At 35.7% G+C, this 17,562-nt stretch overlaps 4 protein-coding genes and 1 non-coding gene across 5 annotated transcripts in view; 3 read left to right on the forward strand and 2 right to left on the reverse strand.

The window, feature by feature from the left end:
* LOC129565929 (uncharacterized) overlaps positions 1 to 4,862 on the forward strand; it is an 18,344-nt gene extending 13,482 nt beyond the window's left edge. Inside the window, exons 2-6 of the mRNA XM_055441311.1 lie at positions 2,624 to 2,763; positions 2,887 to 3,285; positions 3,412 to 3,541; positions 3,635 to 3,796; positions 3,953 to 4,862. Of these exons, the coding sequence (XP_055297286.1) occupies positions 2,624 to 2,763; positions 2,887 to 3,285; positions 3,412 to 3,541; positions 3,635 to 3,796; positions 3,953 to 4,182 (1,061 nt within the window). The 3' untranslated portion in view covers positions 4,183 to 4,862. The remainder of the gene's footprint in view (positions 1 to 2,623; positions 2,764 to 2,886; positions 3,286 to 3,411; positions 3,542 to 3,634; positions 3,797 to 3,952) is intronic.
* Trnav-aac (transfer RNA valine (anticodon AAC)) lies at positions 604 to 696 on the reverse strand. Its single transcript has 2 exons — positions 660 to 696; positions 604 to 639 (listed from the first exon to the last, which is right to left on the reverse strand). It is a non-coding gene; the product is annotated as a tRNA-Val (tRNA).
* LOC129565931 (U1 small nuclear ribonucleoprotein C) lies at positions 1,265 to 2,509 on the reverse strand. Its single transcript, XM_055441314.1, has 4 exons — positions 2,326 to 2,509; positions 1,870 to 2,210; positions 1,635 to 1,712; positions 1,265 to 1,542 (listed from the first exon to the last, which is right to left on the reverse strand). Exons 2-4 carry the CDS (start codon positions 2,144 to 2,146, stop codon positions 1,448 to 1,450), a joined length of 450 nt encoding a protein of 149 aa, XP_055297289.1. The 5' UTR covers positions 2,147 to 2,210; positions 2,326 to 2,509; the 3' UTR covers positions 1,265 to 1,447.
* Positions 4,863 to 9,322: 4,460 nt separating the features above from the next.
* On the forward strand, positions 9,323 to 10,736 carry LOC129565932 (probable 60S ribosomal protein L37-A). The gene is made up of 3 exons (XM_055441316.1): positions 9,323 to 9,451; positions 9,923 to 10,058; positions 10,346 to 10,736. The coding sequence occupies exons 1-3, from the start codon at positions 9,449 to 9,451 to the stop codon at positions 10,486 to 10,488; spliced, it is 282 nt and encodes a 93-aa protein (XP_055297291.1). The 5' UTR covers positions 9,323 to 9,448; the 3' UTR covers positions 10,489 to 10,736.
* Positions 10,737 to 10,910: 174 nt separating this feature from the next.
* LOC129565926 (X-ray repair cross-complementing protein 5) lies at positions 10,911 to 14,511 on the forward strand. The gene is made up of 7 exons (XM_055441305.1): positions 10,911 to 11,340; positions 11,436 to 11,552; positions 11,649 to 11,893; positions 12,008 to 12,130; positions 12,212 to 12,479; positions 12,614 to 12,813; positions 12,945 to 14,511. The coding sequence occupies exons 1-7, from the start codon at positions 11,326 to 11,328 to the stop codon at positions 14,122 to 14,124; spliced, it is 2,148 nt and encodes a 715-aa protein (XP_055297280.1). The 5' UTR covers positions 10,911 to 11,325; the 3' UTR covers positions 14,125 to 14,511.
* The last annotated feature ends 3,051 nt before the right edge of the window (positions 14,512 to 17,562 follow it).

The following is a 17,562-nucleotide window of genomic DNA, read 5'->3' on the forward strand; positions in this document are numbered from 1 at the left end:
CAATTTGCAAGCTGTTCTTATAAGTACAGCTATGCAAATTCGGTTTGTTCATATACTTCGCAATTTCCATATTGGTCGTAAATGCATGACTGTACTTATAAGACCATTTTGATTTTTGCGATTTATTGATAATTCCAGCATTATATTATACCAGATTATGAATATTTTTTTAAGTGCTTATGAGGTAAAATAAGCATGGAAAAAAATTCCCAGCTCTGTATAAAATATATGCATTAGAGGGTTAAATCGATTCCTCGTCAAAAATTAGATGCGTATAGATCCTTAGTAAGTCATTGTAAGTGTGTTTTGTATGTCATAAATGTGATTTTATATGAAGCATACAATCGTTCACTTATTTCACACAAAAAAATGGTCGGAAATGGCCTCTCATGATGTTTTCGTGTGGAAAAAGTACCATTTTTCTGTCGAAAAATATGAGTTTCCACACATTTGAACACAGATTCACCTACAAATTTGGTCTGAAATCGACATTCCTTTGTAAAAAAAAATGCGAATAATTGGAAGCTTCATGTAATTTTTTTCTAGTTTTTAATCAAAGACAATTAAAAAAGCTAAAGAAATTGAAAATAAAAAAAAGAAACATGTTCATACCTGGTATCGAACCAGGGACCTTCTGTGCGCTAAACCCATGCGGGCCATGTTAGACAGATGTGATAACCACTACACCATATGAACCGATGAATAAAGTCCGATTCAGAAGCTGGATATGGCTCTTCTGCGTTCAATCCTATCAAACAACATTTTTTACACTCAATGTTATGAAATGAATTTTTCTCCTTTATTTGCCCAAAAAATTGTGTTCGAACAGTTTTTGCACGACAATTGTGAATCATCTCACTCAACGTAAGGCTAGAGAACGATAAATTGTATAGAATTCTTCAGTAAAAACTTCATGTCAAAAGATAGGTTATATGCAAAGGCAAATTATACATTTGTCAAACCATTCACATTAACCCAGCACTACATCACTCAATCGCAATATTGCAAAAGTGCGGTCGTACTATTTATAGCGTACATGTGTCATTATGTGTGCGGAGAAACATTTTTTATAACCAATAATCACACGAAAACTGTAGCTGCGATTCAATTAAATAGAAAATGTATTGGAACATGCTATTGAGACTGAATAACAAACATGATTGAGTCATTTTGCATAAACGTACAGTCCCTAATGGCAAAAATCGATAGCCGTAGACCGAAAAAAAATCGTGTGTCGATAAAAATACGAAGGAAACAAACGAAATAAAAGTTTTATTATGAAACGAACAATTGCTTAGTTTCAAATATATTTATTATTTCCATTTCATCATAGTAATCAAATAAGAGACATTACATTAAAAATAATCGAAATTATATTCAGTCGGCAATTCACACCGAATGGAATCTGCGCAATTTAAACCCTAAATTATGTCAATTTCGTCGCGTCCTAATCGTCTCCCGGAGCAGACTGACTGAGCTGTGGTGGTGGAGCCATCATAGGTGGACGCATAGCAGTGAGCGGTGGCATACGCATTGGTCCGCCTTGTTGGGAAAAAAATATTATTTATTAACATTTCTTTGAAATGTGTGTTGGTTTACTAGTCTCTCGAATAGTAAACTCCAAAAAAACTTACCTTGCATCCCACCAGGCATTTGACCTGGGCGCATTCCGGGTGGCATCATACCAGGCGGCATTCCCATTGGTGGCATACCTATTGAAATAAAGTTTTGAAAATCAATTCCCACTTTTTGATTGGTTCTAAACAAAACGGTCATTCAATGATTCACTTGCATAGACACTCATATGTGTATTTCACAGTATTTGATCAATCCTTGACTAACCGGCTAACCAAACCGATTTATATTTACCTGGTGGTGGCATCATTCGTGGTGGTCCAAATCCAGTGGGCGGTGGAACGGCCGTCATATTTGGAGGTGGATTTGAGAATGGATTCTGTGCGATTTTGCCGGCTTTGAATGCCGCAGTGGTGGCATCAATCAAATGCTGTGCCTGTTCTTCCATCCATTTTTGATAGTAAAACTTGACATTGTCTCTGTGTTTGCGACCAATGCAATGTGTTTTCCGCACACTCGGCGAGTCGTGTGTCAAATATGTGTCGCAATAATCACAATAATACTTTGGCATTTTGTTTGCGGTGCCGTTGTTGCTTCTGTTTGTGGAACGGGTCAAGCTGATTCGTTGGAATTGGCTGTAAAAGACAAATCGATTAGTATTTTGCTAACCTCAAAATGTCGCTTGTAAACAAATTTCACACAACCACTACACCTTTTCTTGTGTTTTGAACAGAATTTAATTCAACTTACGGGAAAAATTCCAAAATAATTCGATAAATGGCAGCTTCTTGATTCACTTTCCTTTAGTAAACCTCTTTGTTTTTTGCATACTTTTCCAGAAAAATAAAAAAAATACTGTACTTTTCGCCAGCTTCGTTCTCCGGTTAAACGTTTACAATGATAGATACAATGATAGATGTGTCAAAATCTGCGACCTTATAGAGTACAGCGTCATCGCCATTTTTTAGTGTTACCACCATAAAAATATCCCACATTTTTGGTTCGTCTTTTAAGTAACTTTTTTTTTCTGTACATTTGAATGTTTCAGTACTTTCGGTGTGCTCGTCGGTCATCAAATTCAACGAATACATAACAGACGCTGGAAATAATATTTCGATTCCCTGCTTGGCTCACGGTTCAACCCTTATGTGGGTCAAAGAAGAATGCAATGAAACGAGAGAATTTGTGGTAAGGTTTGAAACAAACAACAACAATAAAAAAAAATATGTGCACAACAAGCACGTGACAGTGTGTGATGTGAGCATGAGAAATGAATTTGACACTTTTTTTTCTCTTTCTGTTGTTTGATAGCGAGGACCAGATTTGCGAATCAATAATATTCAACCGAGTGATGCTGGAATATACATTTGCCTTGTGAGTCCGGATGAATCAGAATTGACGCAAGTTGGTAACGACGACGATTCGTCATGGTCAAGTCAAGAAAAACCAACCGATAACAGTTTTCTCGAGGGTTTAACGATTGTGCTGAAGGTGCGATCGGTACCTGGACCAGTGACTAAGCTTAGCGTACGATTATCGACAATTTTAGGCGTTCTAATATGGGAATATTCATCGAATCATTCCGGCGGCTATCCAGTCAAAAGTTTCACTGCTGAATTTCGCAAATACTGTGCCGACGTTGATGAATTGACCAATGCATCGTTATTGCTATGGCATCAATTGGATCCACAGAATATTCCAGCGAATGTGGTAAGAGAGGAATGTTTATGTTGGGTTCTCTAAGTTTTTTTTAAATTATTCAAATTTGCCTCATCTTTGTAAAGTAAGCAAAAACTAGTAGAATTTACATGAAAACTAAATGACATTTGTTCACAGCGCTATTATGAGGTGTATCATTTGATTCCGAACACGACGTATGAATTCCGACTGTGGGCCAACAATTATCTGGGCGCCGGCGAAGCCGTTACAACATCGGCGACAACGCTCGGGCAACTGAGCGACGAAAGTAAGAAATTATCATTTTATTGACATGGTACTCATTAGCCTATAGAATACAAAATGTAAAACCAACGTTGTTCCATTTCTCTCTCTTTAATAGGTGTGTTGGATATCATTTTAAAGGATGTAGAAGGATTCGATCCAAAAATTTGGGTGTATGCCGTTGGCCTAAGTATGAGCGCATTGGTTGTGTTAGGTTTTACGTTGTGCATATTATTGCTTCGTGATCATTATCTGGAGATGGAGGAGAAACGGCTGCGAGGTGAATTTCTCTTTGTAGTTTATCATTATTTCAATACATTTTTGTATTACATCAAGAACTTTTTTCTTATGATTGTACCTTCAAATACCATGTCACCAATGAATCACTTATCTATTTCTCTCTTTCTTCTCCTTTTTGCTGTCGGCAAATACACAGAGGAAGACGAATGGGAGTCAATTGGTATCATTCCGAATATCATATTGAATCCTGGTTTCCTGGAACCCGATGATCCTAGTGATCCATCTCCGCCGTACACACGAACAATAATTTTCGGCGAAGATGTGCTGAGCACGAGTGAAAGTGGCAGTAGCGAAGAAGAAGAGCCAATATCGTTCAAACGGAAATTCTCGCTATTTTTCACCGGCGATACAATCAAACGGCTGTAGAGGGTCGTCAAGATTTATACAATTGAATCGATCAAAGTGAATTCCAAAAGCAATGATGAAACGTAATTTCAGTCGTTGGATGTCTGTGATGGGAATCCAACAGGCTATACTCTTCCAATGGCGACGAAGAGTACAAATTGCCTTGAAACAAAACAAAAAATAACAAATACGAGAATTAGCATTCGCTTCGAATAAGTGTCAAATGTTAAATAAAAGCTAATAGTTAGATGCATGCTCAATGGTGATTTGATAGCTCATCGCCGCAAATACAGATACAAATACAGATACAAATACAAATACAAATACAAATACACATTCAAGAGTCAATGAAACGGACTTTTGTAGATAGGAATGAGAATTGAGTATAAAACCAAAGAAATGAATCACATAAGGATTAGGAAATTGCATTACAGGAACCCACCTTGAACATTTTTATTTAGCGAATGGAGTGTGAACAAACAAATGGAATTCAAGCGATTTATTTTCGAGTTGTTATAACGAATAAAAATTAAGAAAACATACATTAATAATTTTCCGATTGACGTTCTCTTTCAGCAGCTGCTGTTGAACAAAAATCAAAAATAATTTAAATTACAGAAAAAAATATATACCAATAAGCAATTAGAGACTATTAGGTCAAATCATTCACCAAAATACAAACGAAACGGATCAAAACAAAATTGTATGAAGAAAAAAGAGAAGGAGCGATATGAGCGTTAAAATAATTCATTGAACAAAACGATGAAGTAAATCGTATAGAAATAAATGTCAAAACTCAGATCAATTGCATCAAATCAAATATACCTTAAATAAACATAGTACACTCACAAAAACATTCACATTGAGAGATAGACCGTTGTTGGTGCGTCGCAACCGCCGCCGCTTTCGGTATAATTCAAATATAATAGGGATTTATATTGCATTTATTCTCTGTATTCGCTTGATATTTTTGGTATTTTACATTTGCACCGAGAAGCACGATGAATTACTATTTTTGCCTCACGCTACACATCATAAATAATATCTGTAGAGTCCAAGGATAGATCATAGATGATCTCATCATTGAATTATGAACGATTTGTCTTGATAATGAACTTTTATTGCTTTCAATTTCTATGATTATTATAAATGGACATTTCAAACTACAAAAACCAAATATATTGTGATAAGAATTGCATTTCATAATTACTAAATCGAATTATATAGCTATGGCTTGTCAGCGAAATGAGTCAATTATTACATGTATTGAAAGATTAACTTGCGATAACGATAAACAATTTATGCGTAATTTTATTGATAGACAGAAAGCAGCCAGTGATTTCGTATGTTGAGCAAAATTGGTTTTCAAATTAATTGTCTCTCTGTGATATGATATGCGGTATGCACTTTGTTTTGGGTTTTATCTTCGTTGAAATATTTATTGAAACCAAATAATTGGCATTTAAGAATTTAACACGTAACGAATATGTTTGATTTTTTGGGAGTTTTTGTTCGAACTAAGAACGAACGAACGAACGAAGGTTAGTGATTTGAATGCGTAGCAATTTGATGAGAAATTCCAATTTTTGTTTAAACACTTCGCAACGAATTTTTGCTGTTATCGCTAAGAAAATGATTTTTAAATGAATAGAAAAAAAAATTGAAAATATATTTAGGTGCCTGATTTTTCGCTTCTTCCATTTTGGTTTTTGGTTTGCCTCTTCTACGTCGAAAGAGGTAGTTGGAGTTTAGACGGAGAATTGATTGCCTCATTAAATCACATTGTTAGAAATTAAAATACTACAAAATAAAAAAAATAAACGCAAAAGGCTAATAAATCTATTTTACACACTAGCTTTTTAGGTACAATACTTTTAACTAATAACATATTAGTGAACCAACCATGCTTGAACGATAAAACACACAAATCATTTCCATTCCATACAACCGGAAGATTTTTTGAACGAAATTTTTCGTTGATTTTTTATTTTATTTCGGTCAAACGCAAACATGTTTTTATTCAATGAAAAGAAAAAAAAATAATGCCTTAAATAAAATAATGTTTCATTCATTCATTACGCAACGAGATCAGTTTTTTTTGGTTCAAGAGAAGAAAAAATAACATGATACATATATAAAAACGAATACAGATCGCCTCATACTAGTTTTATCGTTTCAAGACATTTTTATTCGATTTCACATTCAATTCAGAACGATATATTTGTAGCGTTAATAAGATTGCAAAAAATTTAAATAATTCCTCAAGTTTTGATTATGACAATATTTCGAGTGGGATTTGGAACGAATGAATGAGCAATTGTTATGGTTAATGGTTAAAATCAAGTCAATTTAAAGAAAAATTAAAGGAAAAAATGCTGTTGTTGTCACTAACTCACGTTTGACTATTAAGTTAGCAACTTGAAATGGGCAATTTCAATTGTTAATAATGAAAGTTGCTTTCTAAATTGCGTTTGAAATGCTTCTATTTTTCTGAACAAAGCAAAGGCTTTTTCATGCCACGAGAAAGGGATACAGATTGGTGGTAAAATGATCAATAAAAACAAGCAAATAATCAAAATCAAAATTATCGTAGGATACGCTTCCCATCATCCCTTTGCTTTACTATTATTTCACACATATCAAATTGCATTTTCCCCACTAATTGCAGGTCACTTATTTGCAAAAAACAACAACAGAAAAACTAGTCGCTTTAATATATTCAAACTAGATTCGTACTATATTTTATAAATCAAATAATAAAACTTCCTATGATTTACTCTTCATTCGATAGAAGAATTGTAACAAAATACAGGCAAAAATTTCGAAAACCAAGCTCACAATTACACTGATCTAGAGATAGATCAGTCGCATACACGCACGCCACACACATAACATTCATAATATCTTTAATTCAACCGGCGTAAAGCATTCAGCCAGGGGTGTAGGCAAAAGTGTATCAACGTTCATTGAAAATGCTATTTTAAACAATACAACAAAAAAGAGCAAAAATAAATGAATAAATGAATTTAAAAACAGGAACAAAATCTGATATTTACTCAAAAAATAATAAATCGCCTGAAAATCAGTCAGTGAATGCAATGGCCATTGACAGACATATTAGGCCAGCAATTCGGCATTTTAATTCAATAAATTTTAAAATATGTATCGTTTTTGTTGCAAATACAATTTTCTTTGCCATTTTGAATAAAATCGAAGAGTAAAAAACTAAAAGAAAACACTCTGTTTCTTTCCTCTTTCATTTTTTCCATCAGTTTAGGAAGAGAATGAATATTTTGTTTGCCATATTGTAAGGCACAGTGAGTTTTAAAATTTAAAACAAATACCGATTGAACTCACTGCAAAAGTCGGTGGAAGGATTGAAAATATGGAATATTCAAAAAAGAACAAGAAAATACTCTAACTGCGTGCACGGGCAAGTGCAAGAAGCATAGGTGAAATTTAGGATTACTATACTAGATAAGTCGTACGCGAGCCACCCGTGAAACATTCAAAAATCGACAACTTCTCAAGAAGGTTAAAGTGCCCCTTACAACTTCTTCCATCTCAACTCTTCTTTGCTAGTTTAGAATTTAATTCATTCACATTCTTTTCTCTAAGACCAGAATAGAATGGTGCACGACAAAAATTGTATCCAATATGGATATATAGCGAAGTAAATTCAAAATTGCATTTAATCGTATAAATCAGATGAGAATGAAATAAAAACAATGATTAATTTGACATTTTTATTCGGATTTGTTATGTTTTCGTATTATATTTGTAAACGTGCAGTGACCATAAAATAATTGATTTTAAATGATAATATTCCAAAATGAAGTACATTCTCCTACAAGACGAAGGTAAAGTGATGAGTTTGTGCAACGCTGGAAATATTCCTGATTAATGACCTCGATGGTATACGTCTTTGTGGTTGGGTGTCGATCAATGATGTTGAAAAAATCTGCTGTCGGGTAATCACCAATATTGATATGAATGTATGGATGTTGTTCAACCACGAATAATGAGGAATTTCCCAAATGTTGCAATGAATTTAGTTGCCGTTGAATGGAAAAATAATGCAAAATTTTAAATCAAGTCAAATCTTTTAAGATTTTTCATTAGTTCATAATAATACACAATAACATCTAGAAACGTATCTAGAGCGAACATCGGTTCGTTGTTTCTTTGCCCACAAAGACGCACTTTTTTCAACTGTGGATTCAAACGCAAAAAAGCTGACATGTGCTCTACCGTATACTCTGTCATAAAATTAATAAAGTTGTATCGGCATTTTTGAGATCAGTACCGTTTTTCGGCTAAAATTCCGAAGGAAAACAGATTCGGCGGCTTTGCGTAGTCGTTTATTCGAATCAGCCACTCTCAAAAGAGTCTCCAGTTCCGAATACCCGAAACATTCTTCGAGACAGATTAGATTCATATCCGTGATTTTCATTTTATCGGCGGGTCCTGTGAAAAAACGTTGAAAATTACACACAACACAAAATAAGAGGTATTTATTTTTAAAAAATCAACCGTTTTCTTCAGTAAATTCTATGGACTATTTATCACGCTCGTTTTATCTTTACAATTCCTCAAGTTCCGTTCGTTATTGAAATATAATTGAAAATTTTCACACTCTAAACAGTTTTGATAGATCGTTTGAAAATGTTGCAGTAATTCAATTTAGCAAGGACTAGTTTGTGAGCCAACTTATGTCTTCAGCAACCAAAACTCAACTGACACTGGTAATCGATATTTTGTCTTTTATAATATTTGCCTGTCATAAGTCATTTTCGACGGGTCATTTCATAAACGGGTTTGACGTTGGGTCACACCACTTTAAATTTAATACGATAAATAGTTTTCCGATAAAGAATCAACCGAATACGGTCAAATAAATGAAACAAACTTCTTGAAAAAAGTATTTTAGCAGTTAGTATTCTTATGACTGTTGAGCATCGAAGTCATGAATAATCGGGAATATTTCTAGCATTGTTCAAATGTTCACATATCACATTACCTTCGACTTTTGCAGGAAAATGTACTTCATTTTTTAATATTTTTATATTCAAATTTGTCGTTGCTTATATTTTATACATTTATTTTCAAATCTTCCTTAAATTTGTTTTTTTTTTCATTGGTTTGTCGGAATGAAATGCACTCATTTCTGTTCAGTCGGGAAAAAAATCCCTCGCATCGGTCAACACGCTCATTGAGTGAATGAGAGAGTCAACGGCAAGCGCAACTGTCAATTGTCAAACTCTTTTCTTGGTTAACGTCAACTAAAATGGTACGTTTATGTGTTGTTCAGCGAAAAAAATTGCAAATTTTCCAAATCATCCGTATATCAAATCGCTAAATTCTTGTGAAATTTTGTACCCATAGTGATGATGAATTAGATAATAATTATATTTCGGAAAATCGCTGTGTGAAAATATGTGATTTTCGTGATTTATTATGAGCGGTGTTTTGTACGGCATCCAATGCGTGGTGCTGATATGTGTTCGATTTGCCTTGATTAGAATCGGTTGAAAACTATTTTGAGCTGACCAAAGCTAAAAATTGAACCAATTGAATGAAAAAGGAAGCAAAATGTTATTTAGTTGCAACCGAATTTGATTTATGGTGTTTTGGAAGATTTGCAATATCAATTTCAAGCGAGTGATCAAAATAAAACATGTGGTCCATTGGAACATAGACACATACACACTAAGCAATGAATCTAATCAATTTCTTTCCGAATCCATTGTGAATTTTTCAGACGAAAGGTACATCAAGTTTTGGAAAGCGTCATAATAAGACGCACACATTGTGTCGACGATGCGGTCGCTCATCGTACCACATCCAGAAGTCAGTTTGCGCCCAATGCGGATACCCAGCTGCTAAAATCCGATCATGTAAGTGCCACCCGATGAAATCAGTGCAAAAGTAACCCTATTGAATTAGTGCCAGTGTCTTTGAAGATGCATTCTCATATGCCATTGGTTCGTGTCTCAAGCAACACTAGGCAAATCAAATCAGAAAGTCTCCATACAAAATATTTTCAACTTGATTTGAACTTGTTTTCGGACAGATTTTCGACATTGTCATTCTGTCACTAATCTTTGAGATAAATTTGCAGTAGATCGATTTGAACCGAAGTGCTAATTCGATTTTGTTCTTTTTGTTTCTTCCATCAACACAGACAATTGGTCAGACAAGGCAAAGCGCAGAAAGACCACAGGAACTGGCCGATGCCGTTACTTGAAAATTGTGCGTCGTCGCTTCCGCAACGGATTCCGTGAGGGTGGACAAGCCAAACCACGCAACAAGCAAACCAAGGCTTAAATTATTCGCTTCTAAACTGCTTATGAACTTGTAACATCCAAACAGTTTCCACCAACCACAACAACAACAACAAAACTTATTTTGTAAATCCGTTTTTTCGAATTGTACGCGACGTAATTGAGTGCGCATATTGGCATATCTATGCCAATGGAATGCAACCAATTTTCAACGCTAACAATAAAAATGTTCAAAATAAACGAGAAAAAAAAAATTGAAAATCAGTTAATGATTTTAACCTAAAACACAAACGATTTTTTTTTAAACTTTCTGAATGATGCCAAAAGTCACTTAAACTCAAGTCTTTCAATTCCAACCATGGTGAACCTTTCACATTCATCTGAATCAATTCAATGCTTACAATTGATTTGGTTTTTAGTCAAAAACCCATCATTTCTGAACAATTTCAATCCAAAACAGAATTGACCAAACGTACTTTTTACTATTGATGTATAAATTCTTGACTTGCTTGAAAGTGGAACTCAACATCACACCAAATGTCAACAACAAAACAGTCGCTTGCATCTCACTTTTGAATTTGAGCTAGAAACTTCCGCTTATCCATCAATATATCAATATACCAATTTTTTGGATGTTCTGAACCCAGTCACCTTAACTCTATTCAATATTGCTAACGTTCGAAGTTCGAATTTTTTTCGAATGACAGTTGTAATTCGAACTGAGCGCTGTTGACGGTTCTGTCAACTGATTAATTTCACAATAAGACGCAAAACACAGATAAACCGGTGCTTGTGTTTTTGGCGCGTGTATTCACAGTGATTGTCATAAAGAGAATTGGTTTTTAGATTGAATCAAAGTGTCCGAAAATTGATCGGAAATATGGCTGCTACAAAGGTAATGAAAAAAGGAATGGATTTTTGATCGATATTCCCTACAATTGCAATTCTGTAGCTATTTCAATGCAATGCATTTTTTTTTCATTCCACAAGGATGCTACAATCATCATTTTGGATGTCGGCGCAAATACAAATCAATTGGACAAATTGAAATCGAAAACGTTCTTCGAAGAGGCGAAGAGTTGCATCGAATTCGCCATCACACGTAAGGTATTATGCAATATTCAATCACTTTCAGATGCAAACCAAAGTGTCGTTGTTCGACATGTTGACTGTTGTGTTTGCATGCATGTGCATGTCTCGTAGATTTTCACCCGACCAAAAGATGAGGTGTCGCTTTTCTTGTTCGGAACCAAAACGACCGACAACGAATTGAACAAGCGATATGGAAGTGGCTACGAAAACATCAACCACGCAATTCCATTGAGCCCGATGAGCTGGGATATTTTGAAGTACGTTCAAAAGAGCATCGATCCGCCGATGGACGAGGGAATCACAGGCGATTGGTTGGATGCCGTTGTGGTTGCCATGGACTATTTCAACGATTTGGAGTAATTTTTTTGGCAATTTCGTTGACACCAATGATGATTCGATCATTGTGAACGACAATTGAAATTTTATTTCTGGAATTAACTTTGTAAAATAAATCTGGTTTATGTCCACAGTCTCAAAAAGACCACAAAGAAAATTCTGCTCTTCACAACATTCACCACGGATGTGAATGATGCCGAAAACATTGACAAAGTGATTGGTGGCTTGAAGCATCTCGAAATCGAGCTCATTGTTGTGTAAGTTATATCAACACCTTACTTCTGTCAGTTGCTTTGAAACAAGGTTTTCAAAACACTCAATTTTATTTACAAATTCAGCACAAAAAATGTGATATACGAAATGGATCAAGACAGTGAAGATCAATACGCCAACTTCAGTCAAGCCATGGGCAAGGATAAGGTACAAGAACATAGCGAACGATTGATCAAGCAGATTGTGATGCAAAGCGATGGTGTGCTGTGCAGTATTGATGAAGCGGCTGCAAAATTGATTTACGTGGACAAGAAGCAACGCAGACGTGTTCCATGGAAGGTCGATCTCACCATTGGCAGCAATCTGGCTATCAAAGTTTCGGCATTTATTTATGTGAGTGTGGTACAAAATCAAAATACAAACAGGGACAAAGCTAGAGTTCAATATGAAAATTCGATTTCTGTTGATTTCTCCGTAATTCGAATAGAACAAATAAATCAATTTTCAATTCACATGTTTCGGTGTAGGTTCGTAACGACAAAGAACTGGGTGATTGGAAGACACGTTTCGTGAACAAAGTTCCGTCGACCAACGAAGGTCCAAGTGATGGCGACCCATCTGGTTCATCTTCCAACGTTGAAATCTCGAACGTGACCATGAAAACTGAGCACTATCTCAACGATGAAGTCCTCGATCTCGAAACTGTTGCCGAAAACTTGATAAAAGGGTACGTTTTGCTCAAATTCAAAACAAAAACAAAATTATATTTAGACAATGATATAAAAGAGGTTTTAACAAATAGAAACATTCCTTTAATCAGAATCAAATGATACCATAATGAGAAACTTTCACTCATAGGTACATGTATGGCGGAGAGCCAATTCCATTCGAAGATGATAAGTACGACAACGGTGGAAAAGGCTTGAAGGTCATTGGATTCACCGATATAGACACAGTTCATGACAGTCATTTGGTGGGCGATTCGATCTGGGCGGTTGTACCACAAGACGGAATGACTACTTCGGCGAAACGTTTTGCTGCCATGCTGCAAGCAATGCACAATAAGCAATTGGCCATCATTGCTCGATACACGTATCGTGAGGGCACCGCACCAAAAATGATGGCATTGTTTCCAAGCGAAAATTGTTTGCTGATGTACGAATTGTTCTTCAAAGACAATTACGTTGACATGCGATTCCCGAAGCTGAACGCAAAGAAAACCACACCGAGTTCCGAGCAGCTCGAAGCCATGGGTCGATTCGTTGATGCAATGGATTTGACAAAAGACAACGCAAAAGTGAATGATGGTCAACCGGAGCCGTTCAAGAAACTGTTGGACCCAGGATTGCAGCATATGTACCGTTGCATCGCCAATCGAGCAATCAACCCAAGCGAACCCGTTCTCAAAGTGGACGATGAAATATTGTCGTTGGTTCGACCACCAAAGCGCGACACCAATGTCGATGAACTAAAGGCACTGTTCCCACTGGAGGCGGCCAAGTTGACGGGCAAAGAAGCATTCCTGCAAAACATGCTCAAAGTCGAAAAACAAGAAGCCGACTCAGCCGATCAGCTGGAAAAACCAAAGTACTACGACGTGCACGAGATCGGAACTGTCAAGCCGGCCGACGACTTTATCAAACTGCTCGAGCTGGGTGAAGCGTTCAATCTGCTCGCGGAACAAATCCAAACCGTCATCAACAATTTGGTGGTAAAATCAATTGTTGCGATGGACGAGAAGGTTCTGAAAGCATTGTCAGCCTATCGTGAAACGGCCAAGCAAAAGGCACCATTCGGATACAACGAATGGATCGTACAGTTCAAGGAGGTGTTGAAGGAACGCGAAAAGGTCCAACTGTGGCAATCGCTCATCAACGAAAACCTGGGTTTGATCACCGCCAACGAAAGCGAAATGAGCACCATTTCCGAAGAAGAGGCACAGAGCTTCTTCAAATTTGATGACTTCAACACCCAACACGTCCAGTCAAACAACAACGACATTGAAGACTCAAACATGGACATGTTTGATGAAATGTAATCATGTCGACGCGATTCCTTAGCCAGAGAAAAACAAACACATTCAGACGTTAATATGTTACAACAATGTCATTCCGATGAAGTCTGAGCTACAACACGGGTCATCCACTTTTTTCGCCCATTTTTGTTTAATCGAATGTCGATTTTCACATGTTTTTTCCACACATTTGTTTCAAGAAGTTCTTCGTAGGCTTAAATATATAGAAATTAGTATCGAGTACTCTAAAATAATATAAGAAGATAAGGCAAAAATGTTTGGAAAAGCAAACGACAAATATTTTTGATCGAATTTATTCACTGTGAGAATCCTATTATATATTTTGTTAATAACAGAAAAAAACGCTTTAATATGAATAAATAATCAAAAATAAACGTTGATCGAAACAAATGTTATGTTTATGAGTCAAAATCAAACAATTATTTGCACAGATTTTACGACCATGAGAACAAAACTGACTGATCGCAACAGAAGTTGTGTCGAGCGAGAGAGGTAATGTGATTTCAGCATCGACATTCTATTATCGATGAGCGATGACGGTCAATCGACCGAGAGATACTACTAAAATGCGACCGATGTGAAATTTTTTATGTAAAAAAGTAAATGATTTTGTTAGTGTTTCGAATGTTGCTACAAAAAATGAAAGGTAAGCACCAAAAGCTGATGCCAAACACACAATTAAAAAGCAATAATCGCCAATGCGATTTATCAACCGGATCAAATGTTTTTGGTTCATTTCGTTTGGGCAATTCTACTATCATCATTAAATTCTGTTTAAAAAAATTTAAAGTATTAGGTTCTTCTTATAATGGCTTAATCGGCTTGGTCTATATTGTTTCGAATCGAGTGGGCTCGAGTTTTTACCGTCATCCTGTACAGCTAACCATCTTGTTGTCGGTCGATTTCATTCTTTGCAAAAAAAAATTTACCATTCTTCAGTCATTCGTCCGGTGAAAAATTAGAACAAATCAAACGGGAATATTATTCTCGGTTGTTGTGCTGTTGATTGCAATGGCATCAATTCATAAGCTACTCCCAATTGAATTGTGTGGCGCTCGTGTTCTTGATTTCACAGACGACGAGATGGGTCAGTCAAACGATTGGGGTACAATCAATGTACTCTTTGTGTGCAATATTTCATGGGTTTTATTTGCTGTTCAATGTTTGTTTCTCAATAGAAAGATTCTCTTCGCTGATTTTTTTGTTGTTGCTCTTTCCAAAGAATAGAAAAATGTTGAAATTCTATCGAGCGAGACTTGAAACGAGTAGTGTAAAGCAAAAAAAAAGAACGTCGGTCGACGAAGCAAGCACACAACAAAAAGACAGAAAAAATCCATTACAGCGGCTTGACCTATTGTAACGAATTGCTTCACGAGATTTATCGCGGTGAAATTTCTCTTGGCAGATACACATATTTCAAGCATATTCTTCTTGAGCAATGAGGCTGTGATGCGTACAACGATTACTTCACATGCAAAGAAATGCCAAGACATTTCAGCGATTTTATGGTTTGGCATTTTGATTTAGTTTTCAGCAGCACAGCACAGACGATGTAACGGTGAAAATTAAATAGCACTTTATGCCAGAACAAAAACACACACACACACAAAATGAATATTTACGGCAGCATTATTAAGTGCTTATCATCAGTCTAGCTGCAAATCATCTTGTGCACGGACACACATCAACAATTGTTGTATCAACATAAATGCTGCGGCTCTTCTAAAAAAAGAATACCAATTAACCCATCAACTGGGTAGACGACGAGCAAGTCTAGCGGCGATTTCGTTATGGTGTCAAGCAGTCACTGGGTATGGAGAATGCATTGGACGATTGTAGAATGCGGCATAACTAAAAGCCAATCTCTCACAGAATACATCTTACCTACGCAAATGACCCAAGTACCGTATCCATCATAAATTCATACATTTCAACAATGAATAAAAAATTTACAATTTTAAATATTTTTTTTAGTTTTTCGCGATTTTTGCTGTTGAATGACTTGATTTGAAAGCTAAAAATATCTCGTTTCTTTGGTATTTTAATGAAAAAATTGTTCACAATATTGACAAAAAGACTGGCCATAAATTCCATTTTATTCGAAGATTTATTCTTTAAGGTGTAGGTCTTTTATAATTGCCATTTGTGTGATCTCGATTTTAAGTGGTGAAATTAAATTTTTCCAATTGACGTGAATTTACTAAATGATTCAATGATAGAGAATATCGAAACAAATCTATTGACAAAGAACAATGAAATCCATCGTTGAATTGAGAAAACAAGAAATCATTACGATCGACATTGTCCAGCACTTTGCTGAAGCCACTTTCCATTCAATTGACATTGAATATTTGTTTTCTCTCTTTTTTGTTCACGGCTAATGTTCAATGTCCAAAATCAATTCATAAAATAATGAATGCGTTACAATTGCGTTGTTCATTGCTTTAGTAAACATTCTGCTGTTGCTGTTGCTGTTGCTACTTCAATTAAGTTCAGAATTTCAATTGGCAATTTAATTACAATGTTATTTGGTTGCCTATTCAGCGCTAGCCACATTGCTTGACTATCTACTCCCATTTGGGTGGTGGTGATTTTTTAAGGTTCAGCTGCTGCTGTGTACTTTTCATTTTCATTGTGTATCTCAAACAATTGACTTTCTTTTGCACTGGCTGTTGATGGTTCGAAAGCAAGAAAAATGGATTAATTAAAAATCGTTCATCTGAAGAAAATCTTTTCATTTTTGAAAAGAAGAATTGACACGTTGAAACACGTTGAAGACGTTTTTGCGACGTACAAAATAGCAGAGTCTTTTTCCTTTTCATTTTATTATAATGAATCTTAAAATTGAAACAAAGTCGAAAGCCAGAAATTGCTTTAGAATGTGCGCTTGCCGAGAGAAAAAAACGCCTTCTGAGTTAATTGCCACTTTCAGCAACTGCCTTGATTAAGTTCAGCCGAGCTGATTGAATGCAATTCGTGCAAAACCGGCAAATCAAGCCAAATCACCGGTTGTTGTTTCTAGCGGCACGGTAGAAAATTGAGAATGATTGTTGCATATTTTGCGACTGTAACAATCATCAAAGCGCTTTGTATTTCATTAAATACAATTAGAAAATTAAAATCGTACGAATTCGTTGGAAGAAAATCGGCTCATTGTTCTTGCTCATTTGATTTTTCGCTGAAGGGAAATACAAGTATGCTTGTATATGCGTTGAAATTCCGACCTGCTATTATATTGAACGAGTGAGAGATCTATGGGGGAAATAGGGGAAACAAAACATTTGCTCTTGACTGACTGACTGCATAAATAGAACAAAATGGTGTCATCATACAGTTCACAATAGGAAATTCCGCTTCTATTTTTAAATGCTAATGCTAGAAATTGCATTTGCATTTTATGCATCGTCAAATGAGTGAAAAATAGAAAAACACGTAAATTAT

The sequence above is a fragment of the Sitodiplosis mosellana genome, unplaced genomic scaffold (assembly GCF_009176505.1).
Source record: "Sitodiplosis mosellana isolate CC-2019 unplaced genomic scaffold, AAFC_SMos_1.0 Smas_scaffold_3, whole genome shotgun sequence".
NCBI lineage: Eukaryota > Metazoa > Arthropoda > Insecta > Diptera > Cecidomyiidae > Sitodiplosis > Sitodiplosis mosellana.